At 40.6% G+C, this 25922-nt stretch overlaps 1 protein-coding gene across 1 annotated transcript in view; it reads left to right on the plus strand.

Moving 5' to 3' along the window:
* The first annotated feature begins 10445 nt into the window (after nt 1-10445).
* Nucleotides 10446-25922, plus strand: part of slc45a2 (solute carrier family 45 member 2) — a 28135-nt gene continuing 12658 nt past the window's right edge. Inside the window, exons 1-2 of the mRNA XM_088355951.1 lie at nt 10446-11027; nt 17182-17358. Of these exons, the coding sequence (XP_088212077.1) occupies nt 10592-11027; nt 17182-17358 (613 nt within the window). The 5' untranslated portion in view covers nt 10446-10591. The remainder of the gene's footprint in view (nt 11028-17181; nt 17359-25922) is intronic.

Consider the following 25922-nt stretch of genomic DNA (forward strand, 5'->3'; position numbering starts at 1 on the left):
TCAATCTTTACCCCTTTTTTGTCTTACCTTCTTTCTCTTACTGTGTCTCCCTCTGTTCTTTTCTCTCTTTTCATATTTCTCGTTTTTTCTTTCTCTGCCTCTTTCTATTTATCATTTTTCCTTCTCTTTTTCTCCTTTTTTTCTTTCTTACCCTCTCACTTCCTCTTTTCATTTTTTTCTATTTTCCTCTCATTTTTCTCTTTTGTTTTTTCTCACTTTTTCTCTGTCTTTTCTACTCCCTTTCTTTATTCCTCTCTTTCTCATGCACACTCTTCCTTTCTCTTTCTCTCTTGGTCTTTTTCTCTTCCCGCATTCTTCTGATCTTTCTCACCTTCTCTCTTTATTAATTTCTCTCTTTTTATTTCTATTTCTGCCCCCCCTCACTCTATTTGCTCTCTATTTCTCTCAATCTTTACCCCCTTTTTTGTCTTACCTTATTTCTCTTACTCTGTCTCTCTTTGTTCTCTTTCACATTTCTTGTTTTCTCCCTCTTTCTCTGCCTTTTTCTATTTCTTTTTTCTTTCTCTTTTTCTCCCTTTTTGTGTTAATCTTTTTTATTTTCTCACCCTCTCAATTCTCTTTTCATTTTTTAATTTCTTTTTTTCCCACTTTTTCTGTCTTTCTTACTCCCTTTCTGTATCCCTCTCCTTCTCATGCTCACTCTTCCTTTCTCTTTCTCTCTTTGTCTTTTTCTTCTACATTCTTTGATCTTTCTCAACTTCTCTCTTTATTAATTTCTCTTTATTTTCCTGCCCCCCTCTCTCTATTTGCCCCCTATTTCTCTCCACCTTTACCCTCTTTTTTGTCTTACCTTCTTTCTCTTACTCTGTTTCCCTTTTTTCTCTTCCCCCTTTTTCATATTTCTCATTTTCTCTCTCTTTCTCTGCCTTTTTCTATTTATCTTTTTACTTTTTTTTCTCCCTTTTTCTGTTTTTTTTCTTTCTCACCCTCTCACTTTCTCTCAATTTTTTTCAATTTCCGTCTTTTTTTTCTCACTTTTTCTCTCTTTCTTACTCTTTCTTTATCACTCTCTTTCCCATGCTCACACTCTCCTTTTCTCATTCTCTGTCTTTTTCTCTTCCCGCATTCTTCTGATCTTTCTCACCTTCTCTCTTTTATTAATTTCTCTTTTCTTTTTCTGCCCACCCATCTCTCTATTTGCTCTCTATGTCTCTCAATCTTCCCCCCTTTTTGTCTTAACTTTCCCGACTTTTATAAGGTCGCTCATTTGCATATCATTTTCCAAAGTAGACGCACAGAGAACACAAGAAAAATGGATGAGTGGTTGGGAATCATGGCAAAACCTCAGCCCCAGAAGAAAGATTCAAAAGAAGCTCACAAAATTGATGACGTTACAAAACGTAAACATACACTAAAAGTTTGCAAAAATTTGTGGTCTGTGCAGCCCTTTGAGACTCTTTGTGATTAACGGCTATACAAATAAACCTGACTTGACTTACCTTCTCTCTCTTACTCTTTGTTCTCATCTCTCTTTTTTTTCTACCTCTCCCTCTACTTCTTTTCTTAAACCTACTAGTCCGGCCCCTGTGAGTGTTTTTGTCTCTAGCACGTGGCCCCCAGCTCAAATGAGTTTGACACCCTGCACCAATGCAACGTCATTTTATTCATAGACATATTTTTACGATCGTGTCGATTTATTTATTCGCGTTTTAGCATTTTTCCCCACCGACGAATCACGCATTCATCACAACTCCTCAACTTCCGCGTTTTAACTTCATAAATCATATATGCGGTTCAGCAATTTATCGCATGGTTTCATACGGTAATCCAATTTATGAAACCTCAGCTGAAAAACATCCTCGGGAGAACGCCTCTGGAGAGAAACCCGCACCACTTCTTAATGCAAAAATTGATCGCCGTGGCGATAGGGCCTAATGTATACAAACCGAGCCTTGCTAATGAGCAGGGATCATGGTGACAAGCGCCCCGATAACGCCAAACCCTTTTATGCGACTATAGCCGCGCATCCCTCGCTAATTCCAATGATTAAAGAGAATTCTTCATATAGGGACGACCAAATGGGGAACGGGAACTCTCTATCTCGTCGGACTGCTTTAAATGTCATGTTCTGCTGTGCTCGTTCTGTGCAATCGATGGTAAAATGCGCTACAATGCGCAGATTTGATGTTCTCCTTTGCATAGTAGATGTCATTGCACCACATCAGTATACACAGGGTTGGGTAGGGTTACTTTAACTGGATTACTTTCAATGACTTTTGGATGACTCCAATACCAAAAATGCTAATAAAAGACAAAAGAAACTAAAAATGATGACTCACAACACGTGGTAAGCTTTCTCTCCTGGCTTTGATCTCTTTGATCTCCGGCAAAACCAGGGTTGGGTAGGGTTACTTTAACTTGATTACTTTCAATGACTTTTGGATGACTCCAATACCAAATATGCTAATAAAAGACAAAAGAAACTAAAAATGATGACTCACACCACGTGGTAAGCTTTCTCTCCTGGCTTTGACCTCTTTGATCTCCGGCAAAACCAGGGTTGGGTAGGGTTACTTTAACTTGATTACTTTCAATGACTTTTGGATCACTCCAATACCAAATATGCTAATAAAAGACAAAAGAAACTAAAAATGAAAAAAAATGATGACTCACAACACGTGGTAAGCTTTCTCTCCTGGCTTTGATCTCTTTGATCTCCGGCAAAACCAGGGTTGGGTAGGGTTACTTTAACTTGATTACTTTCAATGACTTTTGGATCACTCCAATACCAAATATGCTAATAAAAGACAAAAGAAACTAAAAATGAAAAAAAATGATGACTCACAACACGTGGTAAGCTTTCTCTCCTGGCTTTGATCTCTTTGATCTCCGGCAAAACCAGGGTTGGGTAGGGTTACTTTAACTTGATTACTTTCAATGACTTTTGGATCACTCCAATACCAAATATGCTAATAAAAGACAAAAGAAACTAAAAATGATGACTCACAACACGTGGTAAGCTTTCTCTCCTGGCTTTGATCTCCGGCAAAACGGACATAAAATGCGACAGAAACAAAATGAAAATAAATCCAAACAGCTTGCCAACATCATTTTTGCATTTCCGTGTGTTCCGTTACTCCCCAAGCCTGCACAAAATTGAGTCATTTAGTTCATATTTAGTTTCTTTTGTCTTTTAATGTACGTTTACGTTTTGTAGCGTCATCAATTTTGTTAGCTTCTTTTGAATCTTTCTTCTGGGGGTGAGGTTTTGGGCTTGATTCCTACCCACGTATCCATTTTTCTTGTGTTCTTTGTGCGTCTAATTTGGACAATGATATGCAAATGCACGACCTTATAACGCTCGGGAAAGTCCGGAAGCACAAAGTTATTCGATGCAGGCTTCTGATTGGCTGCCGAGTATGCAAATTGCTAAACGAACCGAAATTTCCAAACTGAACGAAGATTTCGAAATCGGAATAAAGCAAATGTTCGGGAACAAAATCACCTGCTACTGAGAGGAAATTGGTCAGGAGGGTGAAGATTCAACTTACCCAAATGCAGATCTGCCAAGAATTAGAAGCTGCTGGAACACAGCGCGGCACCTTAAGGCTCGACTGAAGTTTGCTGCTGATCACATGGACCTTCTGGAGAAACGTTCTGTGGTCAGACCAAACAAAAATCAAGCTTTTTGGCCACAATGCCTAGCAACATGTTCGGAGGAGAAAAGATGAGGCCTTTAACCCCAAGTACACCAAGCCTACCGTCAAGCACTGTGGTGGTAGTATCATGCAGTGGGGCTGTTTTGCCGCCAAAGGAACTGGTGCTTTACAGAGAGTAAATGGGATAATGAAGAAGGAGGATTACCTCCAAAATCTTCTAGATAACCTAAAATCATCAGCCCGAAGATTGTGTCTTGGGCGCAGTTGAAAATGACCCCAAAGACATATTAAAAGTGGTAAGGGAATGGCTAAATCGGGCTAGACTTAAGGTTTTAGAATGGCCTTTCCAAAGTCCTGACTTAAACCCCATTGAGAACTTGTGCACAATGCTGAAGAAACATTCCATGTCAGGAAGATATCAAATTTAACTGAACTGCACCAATTCAAAGACCCAACCAGACGCTTTTGGATGGCTACCAAAAGTGAAAATGGCCAAAGGACATGCTAGCAAGTATTAGCGCTGCTGTTTGTATATTCTGACTCAGCAGATTTGATCACTTTTTCCGTTAACCCAAAATAAAAGAACCAAACCTCGTGAATGTTTTTGGTGACAAAGAACTATCTGTTCCAATCACTCTTTTAGAAAAAAATCAGAGTTGTAGAAATAACTGGAAACTCACAAGTTCTTCACAAGTGTATATACACCGAAAATCAAAATTGTAGAACTACTGAATCCTTTTGAAATAATACCATCTTCACTGTTTTACAATGAAATGCCATTTTATCAAGTTTATATTAGAGCTGGGGTGTCAAACTCATTTGAACTCGGGGGGCCACACGATAGAACAAACATTCTGTCGGGGGCCGGACTAGTAGATTAAAGAGAAAGAATAAGAGAGATAAAGAAATAGAGAAAGAGGGAGGGAAAAGGAGAGAGGGCGGGCCAAAGAAAGAAAAAGAGAGAGAGGGAGAGAGCGTGAGAAACAAAAGAGATAAAAAGTCATGAGAGAGGGGAAAAAGAAAGGGAGAAGAAGAAAAATCCAAAGAGAAATAGAAAGACAGAAGGAGAGAAAAGAGAATAGAAAGTGCAAAAGATAGGAAGAGAGAAAGAGAAAAGAGAGAAAAGGAAATAAGAAGTTAGAGCAAAAGAAGTTAAAAAAACAGAGAGAGAAAGAAACAAAGGAAGAGAAAAAGAGAGACAGAGAGTGGGAGAAAATGGGTGGAAGAGAGAGAGAGAGAGAGAGAGAGAGAGAGAGAGAAAGAAAGAAATACAAGTACAGTGTCTTTGTTCGAGGCACCTGGCTTTGGCAACATCAAGTTGACATATTTCAACCTGCAGCTTGTTTTTCTCTTGCGCTTCTCTGAGTGCTGTCCCGCAGGCCGGATTCAATCCTTTAGCGGGCCTGATATGGCCCGCGGGCCGCCTTTTTGACACCTGTGTATTAGAGGTAAGATCTTGGGCCCGGGCCCAAACCAGACTCTGGCTTAAAATGTCAATCATTAAGTCGGGCCAATCAGGCTTCTTTTTACTATAAAAGGATTTCTCTCTCTCTCTCTCTCTCTCTCTCTCTCTCTCTCTCTCTCTCTCTCTCTCTCTCTCTCTCTCTCTCTCTCTCTCTCTCTCTCTCTCTCTCTCTCTCTCTCTCTCTCTCTCTCTCTCTCTCTCTCTTCACTGCCTCTCTCTTTCTTTTCACTGTCTTTCTCTCTCTTTTCACTGTCTTTTTTTTTTCTCTAACTTTTTCTCTCTCTTTCATTTTCTCTCTCTCTTTCTCTCTTTTTTCTATTTTTTTATGTCTTTCATTTTTCTCTTTCACTCTCCTTTTTTCTTACTTTTTCTCTGTCTTTCTCACTCCCTCTCCTTAACTCTCTCATTCTTATGCCCACTCTTTTCCTCTCTCTTTCTCTCTTTGTCTTATTCTTTTCTAGTCAAGTCATGTTTATTTGTGACGCCCTTAATCACAAAGAGTCTCAAAGGGCCGCACAGATCAAAGACTATTGAAAACGACAGACTATTATGACAGCATCCCCTTATATTATCAACATAAAATAGAAGTTATTCATATGCTATAGAATAGAAGTGTGTTTTAAGCTTAGATTAGCACCAGGGCCTGATTTCTCTCTCTCTAGTTCTCACCATATTCATCTTTTTCTTTCTTTGTTTTTTCTTTTCCCTCTTTTTCTCTCACCCACCCTTTCTCTTTTTCTCTAATGTGCTCTCTCTATTTCTCTCACTCTTTCTCCCTTTTTTGTCTTACTTTCTACTCTCTCACTTGTTCTCTCTATCCCTTTCCTGCTCTAGATTTTCCTCCTTCTCTTTATTTACTGGTATGGCCCCCCCATGAGGTTTTTTTTCTAGCATGTGGCCCCCAGCTCAAATGAGTTTGACACCCAATGTTCCCTGTAATTTTCCAGGAGTCTGAGCGTTCACACAAACTTTTTCTTCTTTTTTCCCTTTTTTTAAATTCCTTTAAAAAACTCTCATTGTTTTTATTTTTTCTAGCTGTTACTTTTTTCTTTTTGTTCTCTATTTACTTTTTTCCTTTGTTTCTTTCTTTTCTGGCTTTTTTTTCCTGAATTTTCCCTGCTCTCTTTTTCTCTCCTTTTGTTTCCTTTTTTTCTCAGCTTTTCACTACTTTTTCATCATGGTATTTTTTTCTATTTTGTTCTATTTCCCTCCTTCCTTTAAGTCATTTTTGTGCATCATTTTACATCATATTTGGTCATGTAGGGATTAAAGAAGCAAAAACAACCTGAAGAGCCGTTTGGGACCCGAAAGAGCCGGTTCTCGAAAAACTCTACCGACTTTACTCAACTTCGTTCTACTTCGACCTTGACTTCCAAATACCGCATTTAGAACACAACGTCGGGGGAACCCTTGTATTTTTACCTTCATACACTGTAACTTTGACTTAATTCACTTCTTAATTAGCAATTTCGAGCCCTGATTTTTGTGAGCTGGCTAGATTTTCTTGTGCGCTGAGAATGTGCGGTCAGTGCGCAATTAGATGGAACATTGCTCTCACACAAGCTCTACTATCCTCACACAAGCAACCTGCCATCCTCTCCATATATCCTCAACACTTGCCACAATGCCTCCCGATATGTCTGGTCAGAACACAATGCACGATGCATTGATATCAATGACAAAGAAGACCATTTGCCTCTATATTGGCAGAGCAGGAAGCAGCGAAGGGTCTCCGTACATAAAAAAAATAATAAAATATTAGCAAGAAAATGAAAAAATCCAGTAGTGGAAGATTTCAAAGCATACAATAATGTCTCGCCGACCTGTGGAGGAAGACCCCTTAGAGAAAAGTGCCTTTTGGTTAATGACCTTGAAGCTCTTCAAGGTCATTCGAAAATGTTGCTGGATTGACGAGAGGTGCACTTAAGTTTAAGTGCGGAAGTTTTATTTTTTTTGATACGGTCCAAGGTTGTCACATATGTCGAGTATTGAGCGAAAGGGCATCATTTTAAAGTGTGTCGGGTTTTTTTTTAGTTTTAAATTCTTGAAAAATGGATACAAAAAAAAAAAAAAATAGGAAATAAAAGGGGACAAATACTGGTCATTTTGTTTTAAACTCATAGAAAATGTTTTTTTTTTTTTACAAACTACCCCAAAAAATGTGTTGACATTGACCCACCCAAAATAAATCTTTGTCAGGGTTTGTACGGGTGCTTGAAATCCTTAAAATTACTCGAATTTTAAAGTTGTATTTTCAGGGACTGAAAAGTGCTTGAATTTCGGTTGAAGCGCTTGTAAATGCCTGTAATTGTTGCCATGTTTCTCAACAAGTCTGTAAATATGACGCCGACACTGCTCTCTGGTGGCTTGACGATGCCATAGCAATGACATGAAACTCAATGCCTTTTCATATGTCATCGACAACAGATCACTGCTCTCCCTGCTGTGAAGTGTGTTTGAATCCCGTTACAAAAAAATGATCACTTATTATTTTAACACATATTTGTTTTCATTGAAAATATATTGTACTTGACATACGCTGCAAAAAATATTCCATTAGCAGAAAATACAGCTGAACTTTCTTCAATTTTTTTCTCCTTTTAAGATATGATTTCTTCTATTCATAATAAAATAGGAAAATGTACACCTAAAGATCATCTGCAGAATAATTTAACAATCATTAAACAATCAATGGAAGTACAGTATACATTAGGGGTCGGTAAAAATGTCAAAAAGTACTAGAATGAAGGATACAAACTTTATTACCTTCAGCGCAGACAACCCTGGGCAAAGGAGAACGTGTATAGCTCCGCCCATTCCTCACACTCACCCAATCAAATTGCTCTACATTCTTTGCAAGAGCTACTGGGTATTTAAAGTTTGTTCTGTGGCTTTTTATCATGAAGTATCTCAAAAATGAAGTTATATTGTTTTATAAGCTTCCCTGTAAAGGATTATTTATGGGTTTATAGACACAACAGGGTCTGCAGGTGTGAATCCTTCACTCTAAATTTAAGTTAAAATTGTGTGCTGTATATACTCCACCCAATTTCTGTTTGATATCCGAGTCATATATGGCTCACGAGCCATAGGTTTACGACCCTTAGTATAAATGATCAATTCCAGCAGGTTATAAATCATTTGGATTATTTAAAGGTTTGTTTTCTCATTGGGATTTAATTTCCTAAATGTGAAAAACTACCTCCCACAATGCCTTTTTCTTCATTCGGTTCATAATCTTATGTGCTCCGTAAAGACTTGGTGGTTCAGCGATACAATACTGTATGTTTTTACAGTATTTATTTTCTATGGGTGCTAAGGCTTGCAGTATTGCTAAAAGGAGAAAAAAAAAAACAATAACAACTATGAAAAAGAAGCTTGCAATTAGCAAGTTTTTTTAAAGGAGGAACATGAATGGCTACGCCCGTTAAATTGCATGCCTGATACCAATTGGGTTTATTAAAAAAAGATCGTCAATCACCTCTTTATCAAGTTTTCATTATAATCCGCTGTTTTCCTCCCCCTTCTGCATCCACCCGCTACTGCACTATACCAGCCCAAGTCACGTCACACCAAAAAAAGGTAAGTACAATTTATTTTTTCCTCTACATGTACATTTATGGGGCAGCGCAGTGGTTAGCGTGTGTGTGGCACAGTTCTGAGGTCATGGGTTCAAATCCAGCTACCAACCTTCCTGTGCGGAGTTTGCATGTTTTCCCCGGGCACTCCAGTTTCCTGCCACATTCCAAAAACATGCATTTCAGGTGAATTGGCCAGTCCAAATTGTCCCTAGGTGTGAATGAGCGAGCACATTGTCTGTCCCTGTGTGCCCTGCGACTGGCTGGCAACCAGTTCAGGGTGTCCCTTGCCCACTGCCCGAGGATGGCTGGGATGGGCTCCAGCACTCCCGCGACCCTACTGAGGATAAGCGGTGCGGATAATGGATGGATGGATGTATATTTATTGATATTATTTAATCCTGTATACTGTACATGTATTACACATTAATTGTACCTACACATGCATCCTATGGTAGTCCTGTGATGAGTAGGCTTTGTTTCCAAAATATTTACACAGCTATTGTTTAGATCCACAAATATTTTTTACGATTGACTTACAGATCCTAAAAATCTTATGTCTCGATAAATTCAAGATTGAAAATCGCATATTTCAATTACCGTATTTTCCCCACTATAAGGCGCACCGGGTTATAGGGCTCACCCGCAAAAAATTGTCTTATTTTCCATACATAAGGCGCACCGCATTACAAGGCGCTACAATGGGAACGTGGACAAAACAGTCAGATAGTTCAGTCCAACTTATTACCCCCTTAACATTCCCAAAGCTTGCAAAGAAGCAAATATGTGTCAGATGTCGCCAAACAAACATTTCTTAGTTTCCATTTTATTTTTCGCTGGCCACTGTGTGGACAGCAAAGTACGAATTTTATTGCGCAGGGAAACGGGGTTCTTTACCGTGCATATGACAATAAACACTTTGAATTGAATTGAGTTTAAAAATAGACTCATCACAGAAACATCAAGATCGTTCTAAAACAAGATACCGGGAAAATATAAATCCGCATAGCTCACCTAAGTTCTCTTGCAGCCATCACCTTCAATAATGATACGTAACCATGGTCTTCTTCCAACCGTGAGTGTAGTAAATCCAGGAGAGTCAAATATTTACAAATACAGAATAGTAGAAAATGTTTTCTCCATGCCGTAGTGCAACCCATCGTGTGATTCACATTCATCTTTTTCGGCCAATTGCAGGCTTTGTTTCGCCCCTTTAGCCTATGCCAGCCTGTAAATGATAAAAACGATCCGCCCCTTTACCTCCGAATAACTTTAGCCAATAGTGATCGATTCAAATGATGATTGACACATTGGTTAGCCAACGAAACGCCGGTATATAAATCCCAGCATACACCGCGGACTACTTTGCCTTCAGGGGAAAATCTAGTCTTAACTTAATATTGATCCATATATAAGGCGCACTGTATTATAAGGCGCACGGTCAGCTTTTGAAAAAAATAAAGGCTTTTAGGTGCGCCTTATAGTGCGGAAAATACGTTATATTTGTGGACCTGAAAAACACGGGTGAAGATTGGAGACATATTTGAGAAGTGACCTCAAACAACAGATTTCATCTTTTAATGGTACTGGAGAAAATGTGAAAAATCGCCTTTGAAAGTTCTTGAAAAAGTGCTTGAATCGGGTTGTGAAAAAGGTGTAGAAACCCTTCGAGAGTTTTCCTCGTGAGTCCTCCAAATTTCCCAGGAACGGCCCCGGGGAGGGGGCGGCTTAGCTTGGCCCACTGAGGGGGAAGAACCTAACTCTAATCTCATAAATACCGCTAACTTCTCTCCTCCTCCCTTTCTTCCAGAAGCTCACTCTCCCCAGACGGGCCGGCAAGGACCCTTAAAACCGTCAGGGTCTACTATGCAGTAATCGGATCCGCTCCCCTTTCCAGGACCGGGTCCGCAGACCCTCCCAGTCCGAAGATGACCCTCTTATCCGAGGACCAGTCGGTCCGGGCCCAGCCGTGCCGGGTCCCGGAACCGCGGGATTCGAAAAGCTCCGAGGAGTATTACGGGGACGGCGCAGAGGGTCCGGTCTTCGGGCAGGTGGAACCCCCCAGGCGGTCCCGGGGTCGCTTGATCCTGCACGGCTTGGTGATGTTCGGAAGGGAGTTCTGCTACGCGGTGGAGGCGGCTTTCGTGACCCCGGTTCTGCTCAGCGTGGGATTGCCCAGGAGTATGTACAGCTTGGTGTGGCTGATCAGTCCCATTTTGGGTTTTCTCCTGCAGCCCGTCATCGGGTCGGCCAGCGACCACTGCCGCTCCCGGTGGGGCCGGCGGAGGCCCTACATCCTGGCGTTGGGACTCCTCATGCTGGTGGGCATCACCATGTTCCTCAACGGGGACGTCTTCATTTCAGGTGAGTGGAGTCGCCTCGACTGGTATAGCCTTGGATCCTAATTGTCTCTCTTTCCTTTCTCTCTTTATTTTCTTCCTCTTTCTCACTCTCTCTCTTCTCTTTCCCTCTTTTTTACTCTCTTTTCTCTCCCCCTCTCTCTCTTTTTCTCTGTCTCTTTGTTTTTCTTTCTTTCTCTTTCTGTCTCTATTTCTCAAAGTCCCTCTCTCCTAACCCTCTCTATAGTCTCTCTCTCTCTCTCTCTCTCTCTCTCTCTTTCTCTCTTTCAGTCTTTCTCTCATTGTTTTATCTTGCTGTCCCTCTCTTTCACTCATTTTTTCTCTCTCTTTCTTTTTTTCATTTCTTCTCTCTCTCTCTTTCTCTCTCTCTTGTTTCAATGTTTTGTTGTATAACTCTTTCTTTCTGGCTCTCTCCCTTCTCTCTCTCTCTCGTTCTCTCTCTTATAGTTTATTTCTCTCTCTTTTCTTTCTTTCTCTCCCTTTTACTCACTCTCTCTCATTTCTCTTTTCTCCCTCTCTCTTTTTTTCTCTTTTCTCCCTCCCTTCCTCTCTTTCTCACTCCCTCTCCTTTGACTCTCTCTTTCTTTCTGTTTCTTTATCGCTCTTTCTTTCTCTTTCTCTGTCTCGACCTCTTTCACTCTCTTTTTCTTTCTCTTTTTCTTTAATCTACTATCCGGTCCCCGTGAGTTTTCTTTTTCCTACCATGCAGCCCCCGGAGCCCAAATGAGTTTGTCTTAGAACAGGAATGTATTTTCAAGTTCCAAATGTAAGGCTCGCAGCACGGCGGCACAGTGGTTAGCGCTTGTGCGGCACAGTTCATGTCATGGGAACCTGTCGTGGGTTCAAATCCAGCTACTGGCCTTCCTGTGCGGAGTTTGTATGTTCTCCCCGTGCTTGCGTGGGTTTCCTGCGGGCACTCCGGTTTCCTCCCACATTCCAAAAACATGCATTTCAAGTGGATTGGCCGGTCCAAATTGTCCCTCGGTGTGAATGAGCGAATGAGTTGTCTGTCCCTGTGTGCCCTGCGATTGGCTGGCAACCAGTTCAGGGTGTCCCATGCCCACTGCCCGGAGATGGCTGGGGTGGGCTCCAGCCCCCCGCCCGCGACCCTAATGAGGATAAGCGGTAATGAGATGAGATGAGATGAGAAATGTAAGGCTCTTTTTCTGGCCATTCGGAAAATGTATTGACACCTACAAAAGTGATGCTCCAGAGACTTGACCGGCTCAAAGCAAGGTCAGTTGCTAGCTTCTCTAACCAGCTATGCTAACATTATTGCACGAGGGTTCTCTAATAGTCTATTAGTCTTCTGACACAAGTCCAATGACGCCATTTTTACGTAAGGTGTCAAGAATCCTACCACCCGCGTCGGTTCCCGGTCACGTTTAAAGCTTATGACTGAAGGAATTTGCTGCTGGCTGCTGCTTGATGACAAAAGGCGAAAAAAAAGAGAAAAAGGGTAAAGAAAAGAAATCTCTGCCAGGCGGGATCACGAGAACCGCACTGGTAGTTAACAAGGACGCCATTGAAGGAAAACAGGAATCCTCATGAGCTGTGGTTCCGTGAACTTTATAATAAAGGGACAGTGTGTAATATTTAAGGCCCACTAGTGGTAAAAAAAAAACGTCATTTATTAAAGAAATCTACATATTGATTTAGATCAGGGGTGTCAAACTCATTACACGATAGAACAAACATTCTGTCGGGGCTCAAAGAGAAAGAAAAAGAGAGATAAAGAAATAAGAGAAAGAGGGAGGGAAAAGGAGAGAGGGCGGGACAAAGAAAGAAAAAGAGAGAGAGGGAGAGAGAGGGAGAAACAAAAGAGATAAAAAGTTGTGAGAGAGGGGGAAAAGAAAGGGAGAGGAGTAAAGAAATCCAAAGACAAATAGAAAGACAGAAGGAGAGAAAAGAGAAAAGAAAGTGCGAAGGGTATGAAGAGAGAAAGAGAAAAGAGAGAAAAGGAAAAAAGGAAGTTGGAGCAAAAGTTAAAAAGACACAGAGAGAGAAAGAGACAAAGAGCAACAAAGGAAGAGAAAGAGAGACACAGAGAGTGAAAGAGACAGAGAGTGGGAGAAAAGGGGTGGAAAAGAGAGAGAGAGAGAGAGAGAGAGAGAGAGAGAGAGAGAGAGAGAGAGAGAGAGAGAGAGAGAGAGAGAGAGAGAGAGAGAGAGAGGGAGAAACAACAGAGATAAAAAGTCGTGCGAGAGGGGGAAAAGAAAGGGAGAGGAGTAAAGAAATCCAAAGACAAATAGAAAGACAGAAGGAGAGAAAAGAGAAAAGAAAGTGTGAAGGGTAGGAAGAGAGAAAGAGAAAAGAGAGAAAAGGAAACAATAAAGTTAGAGCAAAAGAAGTTAAAAAGACACACAGAGAGAAAAAGGCAAAGAGCAACAAAGGAAGAGAAAAAGAAAGACACAGAGAGTGAAAGAGACAGAGACAGAGAGTGAGAGAAAAGGGGTGGAAAATAGTGAGAGAGAGAGAGAGAGAGAGAGAGAGAGAGAGAGAGAGAAACAACAGAGATAAAAAGTCGTGAGAGATGGGGAAAAAAGGAGAGGAGTAAAGAAATCCAAAGACAAATAGAAAGACAGAAGGAGAGAAAAGAGAAAAGAAAGTGTGAAGGGTAGGAAGAGAGAAAGAGAAGAGAGAGAAAAGGAAACAATAAAGTTAGAGCAAAAGAAGTTAAAAAGACACAGAGAGAGAAACAGGCAAAGAACAACAAAGGAAGAGAAAAAGAAAGACACAGAGAGTGAAAGAGACAGAGACAGAGAGTGAGAGAAAAGGGGTGGAAAAGAGAGAGAGAGACAGAGACAGAGAGAGAGAGAGAGAGAGAGAGAGAGAGAGAGAGAGAGAGAGAGAGAGAGATATAGAAGTACAGTGTCTTTGTTCGAGGCACCTGGCTTTGCCAACATCAAGTTGACATATTTCAACCTGCAGCTCATTTTTCTCTTGCGCTTCTCTGCGTGTTGTCTCGCGGGCCGGATTCAATCCCTCAGCGGGCCCGATCTGGCCCGCGGGCCGCCTGTTTGACACCTGCGATTCAGCTAATGTGTAATACATCTGCTTGGCAGGATCACGAGAACGGCACTGGTAGCTAACAAGGACGCCATTGAGGAAAAACAGGAAACCTCATGAGCTGTGTTACTCTCCGGGGAACAGAACATTAAAGGGACAGTGCGTAATACTTAGCGCCTGCTTCCTTTAAAAAAAAAAATCTTCAGTCATTCAAAGAAATCTTTATTGATTAAGATAATGGATATTGTATCGGCCAGGCGGGATCACGAGAACGGCAAACGTAGTTAACAAGAACGCAATCGAAGAAAAACAGCTGTGTTACTTTTCTGTGAACAGAATATTAAAGGGACAGTGTAATATTGAGCGCCTCCCTAGTTTTAAAAAACACTTTCATATAAAACAATTTTTTTATCTGTATAAGCAGCCAAAAACAACACACAAAGAGCTGACGGGGTAACCGGGACGATCAAGATAAGGCGGGAAAAAAAGCATGCAGTAAGCAGCCAGGGTAATGTAGAGAAAATTGCTTTGCATTATATCTATTTGGTTCAGAATCGGGGCAGCACGGCGGCGCAGTGGTTAGCGCGTGTCCGGCACAGTTCTAAGGTCTTGGGAACCTCCTGGGTGGGTTCAAATCCAGCTACCGGACTTCCTGTGCGGAGTTTGTATGTTCTCCCCGTGCTTGCGTGGGGACTCCGGTTTCCTCCCACATTCCAAAGACATGCATTTCAGGTGGATTGGCCGGTCCAAATTGTCCCTAGGTCTTAATGAGCGAGTGAGTTGTCTGTCCCTGTGTGCCCTGCGATTGGCCGGCAACCAGTTCAGGGTGTCCCCTGCCCACTGCCCGATGATTGCTGGGATTGGCTCCGGCACCCCCGCGACCCTACTGAGGATAAGCGATGCAGCTAATGAGATAAGATGAGATGAGGTTCACAATCGACTCGGGTGGTTACCAATCCGGCCAGCAGGTGGTGCTCACGATTTCTCCCCGAATTAGTTCCTGAAATAACTTCTTTTTGTGTATAAAATTTATCATGAAGAAAGAAATACTCCATTCTTGCATTTTAGCTTTAATTTATCTATTTTGCAGTTCATTGATAAGGATAATGAATGCTCAGTCCAAAAGAAAATTAATATGACCACAAATAAATAATGCCACGTGGTTTGATTTTAACAAACTATGTTTTATTTATATGACTAGGAAAATTGAATCTTACAAAAGAATAAAGCCTATCGTGGACACAAGTGTTAGCAAATGGGGAGGGGGAAGAAATTCGGTTAATATACTGATCCAAAAACCCGGTTTTAAAATCATCGAATCTTTTAAATGATCAGGAATTATTTTTATAGCGTGCCAACATGGAATATTTGCCCAAAACACCAAAGACACGTTGTGTTATCTATTCTTGCGTACCTCTAAGAACAAAGAGGGGTGTGTGAGATGCAGCACGGGAAGATGAAGAAAGCCATGATCCTATCACTTTTGGCCACAGCGGTTTTTCTCATCCAGACAACAAGGACGGAGAGAACCACAAGCTCTTCAAGCCTTGTGACTCTGGAGTGGTCAGGTCCCAATTCTGGGGACCTCGGTCGGCTATCTTAGTCCTGGCTTGCAATAAACTTAGCCTGGAATAAACTAATGGACACGGCAGGCTAGCTGGCTAACCGGCTGCTAATGGGGACTAACTGGGACTGATCACCAGAAAAACGTGAGACTGGTTGACCAAAAAACTGCAGAAAGCAGCCGGGCTAACCTCGAACCAACAACAAAAAAATGGCTATGGCAACAAACACAAACCTAACAGGGAATGAACCAATGCACTTGGCAGGCTAGCTGGCTAACCGGCTGCTAATGGAGACTAACTGGGACTGATCACCAGAAAAACATGAGGCTGGCTGACCAAAAAACAACAAAAAATGGCTATGGCAACAAACACAAACCCAGCAGAGAATCGACTAGCCTTAAGCTAACTGGGGCTAACCTGGAGCAAACAAAACCGGAAGCCTTCGACAGCCTCCACGCTAACTGGGAGCTATCTGCACAATATCAAAGACACCAGCAGCAAACAGAACAAAGGAAAACCACAATTGCCTACCTTCCTAACTGTGCTACTTAAGGGTGGGTTGTGGGTTTTGCGGGTGCTGGCTCATTGCATTTTCTGTCTGCATTTCCCGTTCTGTTTTGCTCTGTCCTGTTTTGTTTGAGTCCGAAGAAACCTGTGTTTGCACGTTTTTTTGTTAAAAGCCTGTTTGTTCTTTCTTGTCCCTGAGTTTTGGACGACTTGTATTTTGGTAAATAAAAGTTTTGATCGTCAACGCAATTGAGTTCTACCTTCCTGCCTCCGTTCTGGTCCGGTCCCCCTCGTGACAAGAACGAAGTTGAGTAAAGTTAGTAGAGTTTGTCGAGAACCGGCTTCTTCGGCTCGGCTCACTAAAAGGAACCGGCTCTTTCGGGTGTTTTTGCTTCTTTAATCCCAACATGACCAAATATTTTGTAAAATTATGCACAACATGACATAAAGGAAGGGGGGAATAGAACAAAAAAGAAAAAAATACCAAAATGAAAAAGTCGTGAAAAGCTGAGACAAAAAGAAACAAAAGGAAGAGAAAAAAAAAAAGAAAGAAACATTTAGAAAAAAGCCAGAAAAGAAAGAAATGTAGGAAAAAAGTAAATAAAAAACAAAAAGAAAAAAGTAACAGCTCGGAAAAAAAAACCACAATGAGATTTTTTTAAAGGAATTTAAAAAAAAAGTAGAAAAAAAACACGGAAAAAATGAGAAAAAGTTTGTGTTGCATTCAAATCATTTCCAATGATATCAAGTGAATCTTGTTGCCAACATCTTACTTCCACTAAAAATGTGATTAAGTACAGTTCTGTATCTTACAACCGACGAAATAAGCCCCCAAAAATGTTAATATTATGTTAGATAATGAATTATCTTGCCACACTTGGGATTTCCGTTGCTCACTGTTGTTTCAAGCGTTGCTCAATGACCCCTGGAAAATGACAAGGAACATTGCTCCCAAATCTCCTTCTCAAGTTTCCCTCTCAGGTCTCCTCAGCAGTTCTACACTCCCTTCTCTCTACTGAAATTCATTTTCTTCCTGTTATTTTCTTAAAATTCTGTTTTTTCTTTGTTTTCCCGCAGCACTCATCAGCGACAGATCGGCGCGTCGGACTTGGGCGATCGTCCTGGTGATGCTCGGCGTGGTGCTTTTCGATTTTGCCGCCGACTTCATCGACGGGCCCATTAAGGCTTACCTGTTCGACGTGTGCTCGCACCAGGATAAGGAACGGGGGCTGCACTACCACGCCTTGCTCACCGGTAACTTTTGAAAATTGGTCATTTCCTTGTGTCAGGGTTAGTTCGGGTGCTTGAAATCCTTGAAAATGCATATTTTAATGCAGTAATCCCTCGGTTATGGCGGTTAACGGGGACCGAGACCACCCGCGAAAACTGAAAATGTGCCCTGTAATTTTCCACGGGTCTGAGCATTCACACAAAGTCAGTGAGCAACGCTTGAAACAACAGTGGGCTACCATAATCCCAAGTGTGGCAAGATAATTCCTGATATATTTTGTCGCATAATATTAACATTTTGGGGGGCTTATTTAGTCGGTTGTAAGATAAAGAACTGTACTTAATCACATTTTTTAGTGGAAGTACCATGTTGGCAACAAGATTGACTTGGTATCATTGGAAATGATTTGAACGCAACACAAACTTTTTCTTCTTTTTTTCTACTTTTTTTTAATTCCTTAAAAAAAAAATCTCATTGTGTTTATTTTTTCCAAGCTGTTGCTTTTTTCTTTTTGTTCTCTATTTACTTTTTTCCTAAAAAAAATTTCTTTTCTTTTTTCTAAATTTTTCCTTCTTTTTTTTTCTCTTCCTTTTGTTTCTTTTTGTCTCAGCTTTTCACTACTTTTTCATTTTGGTATTGTTTTCTTTTTTGTTCTATTCCCTCCTTCCTTTAAGTCATTTTGTGCATCATTTTACATCATATTTGGTCATGTTGGAATGAAAGAAGCAAAAACTACCCGAAGAGCCGTTTAGGACCCGAAAGAGCCGGTTCCTTTTAGTGAGCCGTGCCGAAGAAGCCGGTTCTCGACAAACTCTACTAACTTTACTCAACTTCGTTCTTGTCACGAGGGGGACCGGACCAGAACGGAGGCAGGAAGGTAGAACTCAATTGCGTTGACGATCAAAACTTTTATTTACCAAAATAAAAGTCGTCCAAAACTCAGGGACAAGACAGAACAAACAGGCTTTTAACAAAAAACGTTACTCAACTTTACCCGACTTCAAAATACGGCATTTAGGACACAACGTCAGGGGAACCCGTGTATTTTGACCTTCATGCACTGTAACTTTGACTTAAGTCGCTTCTTAATTAGTAATTTTGAGCCCTCATTTTTGTGCGCCGAGAATGTGCGAGCAGTGCGCAATTGCGCACGCGCGCAGCTTAGAGGGAACACTGTCCACAAGTGTAGCCATGTCTTACATAATCAATTTATACGGAATAGGACTGCGGCGAAACCACTAGGAACCATTCAGTATGATCGTATTAACCTCTCTCAACCACATGCAGCCATCGCAGTTTATTTTAACACTCTTTCTTTATCTCTTTCTCCATTTTTTTCTCTCTATCTACTCTATTTCATTTTCTCTTACTCTCTCATCTGCACTGCTTATCCTCAGTAGGATCGCGGGGGTGCTGGAGCCCATCCCAGGGGACAAGGGACACTTTCAACTGGTTTCCAGCTAGTCACAGGGCACACAGGGACAGTCAACTCGCTCACTTACACCTAGGGAGCATTTGGACTGGCCAATTAACCTAAAATGCATGTTTTTGGAATGTGGGAGGAAACCAGAGTGCCTGTAGGAATCCCACGCAAGCACGGGGAGAACATGCAAACTCCACACAGGAGGTTTGATCCCATGACCTCAGAACTGTGCCGCGGACGTGCAAACCACTCAACCGCCATGCCGCTGCAGCAGTATCAATTCGATTTCAGTTAATGGTGCAGCCCTAGTACTCCTTCGGCTATACTACAACACTACATTGGAAAACTATGAATGATCGAAGTTCTAAAATAGCACGGGGAGAACATGTAAACTCCACACAGGAAGGTTTGATCCCATGACCTCAGAACTGTGTGGCGGACGTGCTAACCACTCGCCCGCCATGCCGCTGCATCAAAGTCAACACTACAATGTAAAACTATGAATGATCGAAGTTCTAAAATAGCACGGGGAGAACATGTAAAATCCACACAGGAAGGTTTGATCCCATGGCCTCAGAACTCTGTCGCGGACGTGCTAACCACTCAACCGCCATGCCGCTGCATCAAAATCAACACTACAATGTAAAACTATGAATGATCGAAGTTCTAAAATAGCACGGGGAGAACATGTAAAATCCACACAGGAAGGTTTGATCCCATGACCTTAGAACTCTGTCGCGGACGTGCTAACCACTCGACCGCCATGCCGCTGCATCAAAATCAACACTACAATGTAAAACTATGAATGATCGAAGCTCTAAAATAGCACGGGGAGAGCATGCAAACTCCACACAGGAAGGTTTGATCCCATGACCTCAGAACTGTGTGGCGGACGTGCTAACCACTCTGCCGCCATGCCGCTGCATCAAAATCAACACTACAATGTAAAACTATGAATGATCGAAGTTCTAAAATAGCACGGGGAGAACATGTAAAATCCACACAGGAAGGTTTGATCCCATGACCTTAGAACTCTGTCGCGGACGTGCTAACCCCTCGAAAGCCATGCCGCTCCATCAAAATCAACACTACAATGTAAAACTATGAATGATCGAAGTTCTAAAATAGCACGGGGAGAACATGTAAAATCCACACAGGAAGGTTTGATCCCATGACCTCAGAACTGTGCCGCGGACGTGCTAACCACTCGACCGCCATGCCGCTGCATCAAAATCAACAATACAATGTAAGACTATGAATGATCAAAGCTCTAAAATGGCACGGGGAGAACATGCAAACTCCACACAGGAAGGTTTGATCCCATGGCCTCAGAACTCTGTGTGGCGGACGTGCTAACCACTCAACCGCCATGCCGCTGCATCAAAATCAACACTACAATGTAAAACTATGAATGATCGACGCTCTAAAACAGGGTCAAATCACCGGTAGCCTCTGGCGCTTAGCTTTATTTTCGCTCCCTCTGTTTTTGTGGGTGTCTGTTTTTCAAATCCCTAAAACTTTAACCGCAGAGAACTTTTTTTTGCAGTCTGAAAGCTAATGTCGGATTTCAAAGCGCTTGTTTCTTCTTCCGTGCGAGTGATCTCGGAGCTTGTCGGGTGGGCGGAACAAAGCGCGCACACACACGCTCCCGAGTTCATGTGCTTTAGCGTTCTTCGGTATATATCTTCAGAGTATTTTTACCATTCCTGCGTTTTTCCGACTCCTGACAGACTAAAATAGTCAGGAAATCAGAAAAAGGGGAAAGACAGATTTAAGAATCCGATACTCAAAGACCTATGATCATACCTGTGTGTTTTTAATTCCTACCTGAATCAAGTACCGTATTTTCCGCACTATAAGGCGCACCTAAAAGCCTTTATTTTTTTCAAAAGCTGACCATGCGCCTTATAATACAGTGCGCCTTATATATGGATCAACATTAAGTCGCAAAGCCTTCCAACTGACTTGCAGCCGCCGACTCGATTTCCCCCCGAACGCGGAGTAGTCCGCGGTGTATGCTGGGATTCATATACCGGCGTTTCATTGGCTAACCAATGTGTCAATCATCATTTGAATCGATCACTATTGGCTAAAGTTATTCAGAGGTAAAGGGGGCGGATCCTTTTTATCATTTACAGGCTCGCATAGGCTAAAGGGGCGAAACAAAGCCTGCAATTGGCCGGAAAAATGAATCCGTATAGCACGTGGCTGACGGCATACAGAGAGCATTTTTTTTACTATTTTGTATTTGTAAATATTTTATTCTCCTGGATTTACTAAACTCCAGATATAAAAGGAGCACGGCTGCACATTATTATTGAACACAACGACTTCGGTGAGCTACTCCGGCTATATATTATCCCTGTATCTTGTTTCAGACTGAACTCGATGTTTCTGTGATAAGCGGTGCAGATAATGGATGGAATGGAGTGTCTATTTTTAAATTCAACTCAATTCCAAGTGTTTATTTTCATACGCACAGTAAAGTCGCGCACGTAAAAGAAAATAAAAACTAAGGAATGGTTGGCATCTCTTGAATCCCAAGACTTTAACCTTCCGAATGATATTTGGAACGATGCATTTGAGTGACATCGTACGGACACCGCATCCGCACGTGTTCTTGACACGTATTTGCGTCTTTGCAAGCTTTGGGAATGTTAAGGGGGTAATAAGTTGGACTGAACCATCTGACTGTTTTGTCCACGTTCCCATTGTAGCGCCTTATAATCCGGTGCGCCTTATGTATGGAAAATATAGGACCAAAAACTATTTTTTCGGGGTGCGCCCTATAACCCGGTGCGCCTTATAGTGCGGAAAATACGGTAGTCGGGAAAGCAGAAGAGGTGAAAGACAGATGTAGTATTGCAACTCTCCAATACTTTTTGTGTGTTGTTGGGAATTCAATATTAAAATGTAGCGTTTACCAAATTGTTCGAATTAGTTATCGGACTCTATTAACCTAACACAACCGACATTCACCCATTAATTTATGTGCATTCGTTTGTTGATGGGAAAATATGGCCAAGAGACTGCCATTTCCACACGGGGGCAGATTTAATTCCTTAATTGAACTAAGTGAACTCCATCGAATTAGCCGAATTAGTGTCGCTCGAGAAAGAATTGGAAATACAGTTACAATGAAACTATACTACATACGGTAACTGTTCTGCCTTTGAAAAACAGTAGTTTTGAAGTGGCCTCTAGTGGTTAAAATATGAACTGAGAACAGACAAGACAGAAATAAAGGTCAAATGAAAGATAGAAAGAAAGAAAGGTGGAAAAAGAGATAGAACAAAACCAAGAAATAAATAAAGAAATATATGAAGATAAAAAAGATGAATAAAAAAGAAAGATGGATAGGAAAATAGATGGAAAGAAAGATAGATAAAAAGATGGATAGAAATAAAGAAAGGTAAACAGTAAGATAGAAAGAAGGAAATAAAGAAAGATAAAAAAGATAAATAAAAAAGAAAGATAAAAAAGATAGGAAAATAGAAAGCTAGATAGAAAGTAATAGATAAATAAAGGTAAAAAGAAAGAAAAAAGATTGATAGAGAAAAAAATAAAAATAGAAAGACAGAAAGAAAGAAATAAAGGTCAAATGAAAGATAGAAAGAAAGAAAGGTGGAAAAAGAGATAGAACAAAACCAAGAAATAAATAAAGAAATATATGAAGATAAAAAAGATGAATAAAAAAGAAAGATGGATAGGAAAATAGATGGAAAGAAAGATAGATAAAAAGATGGATAGAAATAAAGAAAGGTAAACAGTAAGATAGAAAGAAGGAAATAAAGAAAGATAAAAAAGATAAATAAAAAAGAAAGATAAAAAAGATAGGAAAATAGAAAGCTAGATAGAAAGTAATAGATAAATAAAGGTAAAAAGAAAGAAAAAAGATTGATAGAGAAAAAAATAAAAATAGAAAGACAGAAAGAAAGAAATAAAGGTCAAATGAAAGATAGAAAGAAAGGTGGGAAAAGAGATAGAAAGAAACCAAGAAATCAATAAAGAAATATATAAAGATAAAAAGAGATGGATAAAAAAGAAAGATTGATAGGAAAATAGAAGGAAAGAAAGCTAGATAAAAAGATAGATAGAAATAAATAAAGGTAAAAAATAAGATAGAAAGATGGAAATAAAGAAAGATAAAAAAGATAAATAAAAAAGAAAGATAAAAAAGATAGGAAAATAGAAAGCTAGATAGAAAGTAATAAATAAATAAAGGTAAAAAGAAAGAAAAAAGATTGATAGAGAGAAAAATAAAAATAATAAAAATAGAAAGACAGAGAGAAAGAAAGAAAGGTAAAATGAAAGATAGAAAGAAAGGTGGAAAAAGAGATAGAAAGAAACAAAGAAATAAATAAAGAAATACATAAAGATAAAAAAAGATGGATAAAAAAGAAAGATGGATAGGAAAATAGATGGAAAGAAAGATAGATAAAATGATAGATCAAAATAAAGAAAGGTAAACAGTAGGATATAAAGGGAATAAAGAAAGATAAAAAAGAAAGAAGGAAATAAAGAAAGATAAAAAAAGAAAGATAAAAAAGATAGGAAAATAGAAAGCTAGATAGAAAGTAATGGTATAAAGACTAAAGAACACACCAGGCAGGTCCGGGATGAAATTGTGGAAAAGTTCGAAGCGGGAATGGGATACAAGAAGGTTCCCCAACTTTCCACATCTTCCAGAGTTCTGCGGGGGCAAAAACATCAAAATGGTGAGAACATAAAACCACCGGAAACCTAAGAAAACCTGGTCGTCTCTCTAAATTTTCAGCCAAAACGAGGAGAAAACTAATCAGGGAAGCAACCAAGAGGTAGGCATATAAAGCTGAGGCGGGACCTAATAGGAAAACTATTCCTCTTACTTATTATCTAGGCCAGGGGTGTCAAACCCGTTTGAACTCAGGGGCCACATCATAGACAAAACATTCTCTCGGTGGCCGGACTAGTAGATTAGAAAGCAAAAAAAGAAACAAGAAGAAGAGAGGGAGAGAAAGGGAGAGAGTGTGGGACAGGGAAAGAGAGAAATGGAGAAAGTGAGAGAGAGAGAGAACGGGAGAAAGAAAAGGGATAAAAAGAGAAATAGTGAAAAAGGGGGGAAAGAAAGAGAAAGAAATCAAGAGATAAATAGAAAGACAGACAGAGAGAAGGAGAGAAAAGAGAAGGGAAAAAAGAGAGAGAGAGAATTTGAGAAAGAAAGAGGAGGAGAAGAAGGAGAGAAGGGAAGGCAAGAGAGAGAGAGAGAGAAAAGGAAAAAAGAAGAGAGAGCAAAATAATGTAAGAAGACACAGAGAGAGAAACAGACAAAAAGAAACAAAGAAAGAGAAAAGGAGAGACAGAGAGAGTGAAAGAGGGAGAGACAGAGACAAAAAGGGAGGAAGAGAAAGAGAGAGAGAGAGAGAGAGAGAGAGCAGGAGAAAGAAAAGGGACAAAAAGAGAAATAGTGAAAAGGGGGGAAAGAAAGAGAAAGAAATCCAAAAATAAATAGAAAGACAGACAGAGAGAAGGAGAGAAAATAGAAGGAAAAAAAGAGAGAAATTGGGAAAGAAATAGAGAGAGAGCAAACATGAGAAACAAAAGAGATACAAAGAGAATAGTAAGAGAGGGGGAAAGAAAGAGAGAGAGAGAAAGAAATCCAAAAATAAATAGAAAGAGAGAAAGGGAAAAGGGAGGAAGATAAAAGGAAAAAAGAAGAGAGCAAAATAATGTAAAAAGACACAGTGAGAGAAACAGACAAAAAGAAACAAAGAATGAGAAAAAGAGAGACAGAGAGAGTGAAAGAGGGAGAGACGGAGACAAAAAGGGAGGAAGAGAGAGAGAGAGAGAGAGAGAGAGAGAAAGAAATACAAGTACAGCGTCTTTGTGAGAGACATAGAGGAGAGACATATTGCGACCTGCAGCTCATTTTCCTCTCGTGCTTCTCTCAACGTTGTCTCGCGGGCCTGATTCCATCCCTTAGCGGGCCTGATCCGACCCGCGGGCCGCCTGTTTAAAGCCCCTGATCTAGCTTCAATGCAAAGCATTATGTTTGACATAAGAGTAAAACGACACTTTTTATTAGCACAAAATTAGATGTTGAACGAATCGTCACTGATCCTTTGAAAATATTTGGAGTTTTTGATCTTTAAAGCCGAAAGGTTCCAGGGGGGGGGTGCAATCCTTTTGCAAGGCTCCGGCCGTGGAATATCTGAGATGCGGAAGGTAATCCGGGGCCCGGTCATGTGCCGCGATCACGCGTTCGGACCGAGCCGGCCCCGGAGCCCTGGGGCCGGCGCACATGACTTTTTTTTCTTGTGAGAATGCCAAAACGCACCAGGGGGAATGCACGGCTGCCTACCAGGAATTTGCCTTTACAAGCCCCTTACCCAAATCTCGCCGCCATATATATATATATATATATATATATATATATATATATATATATATATATATGGCGCAGTGGTTAGCGCTTGTGCGGCACAGTTCATGTCATGGGAACCTGTCGTGGGTTCAAATCCAGCTCCAGACTTTCTGTGCGGAGTTTGTATGTTCTCCCCGTGCTTGCGTGGGTTTCCTCCGGGCACTCCGGTTTCTTCCCACATTCCAAAAACATGCATTTCAGGTGAATTGGCCGGTCCAAATTGTCCCTAGGTGTGAATGAGCGAATGAGTTGTCTGTCCCTGTGTGCCCTGCGATTGGCTGGCAACCAGTTCAGGGTGTCCCCTGCCCTCTGCCTGGAGATGGCTGGGATGGGCTCCAGCCCCCCCGCGACCCTAATGAGGATAAGCGGTACGGCTAATGAGATGAGATGAGATATATATATATATATATATATATATATATGGATGGATGGATACAAAATGAATGATAGATAGATATATAGATAGATAGAAATAAATAAAGGTAAAAAGCAATAAAGATAGAATTAAAGGTAAAAAGAAAGATAGATAGAAAGTAATGAATAAACAAAGGTAAAAAGAAAGAAAAAACATTGATAGAGAGAAAGAGAAAAAGAGAAAAATAGATAGAAAGACAGAAAGAAAGTAATAAAGGTAAAATGAAATATAGAAAGAAAGAAAGGTGGAAAGAGAGATAGAAAGAAGCAAAGAAATGAATAAAGAAATATATAAAGATAAAAAAGATGGATAAAAAAGAAAGATGGATAGGAAAATAGCTGAAAGA

Source organism: Urocampus carinirostris, chromosome 16 (assembly GCF_059441175.1).
Source record: "Urocampus carinirostris isolate Australia breed hairy pipefish chromosome 16, RoL_Ucar_1.0, whole genome shotgun sequence".
NCBI lineage: Eukaryota > Metazoa > Chordata > Actinopteri > Syngnathiformes > Syngnathidae > Urocampus > Urocampus carinirostris.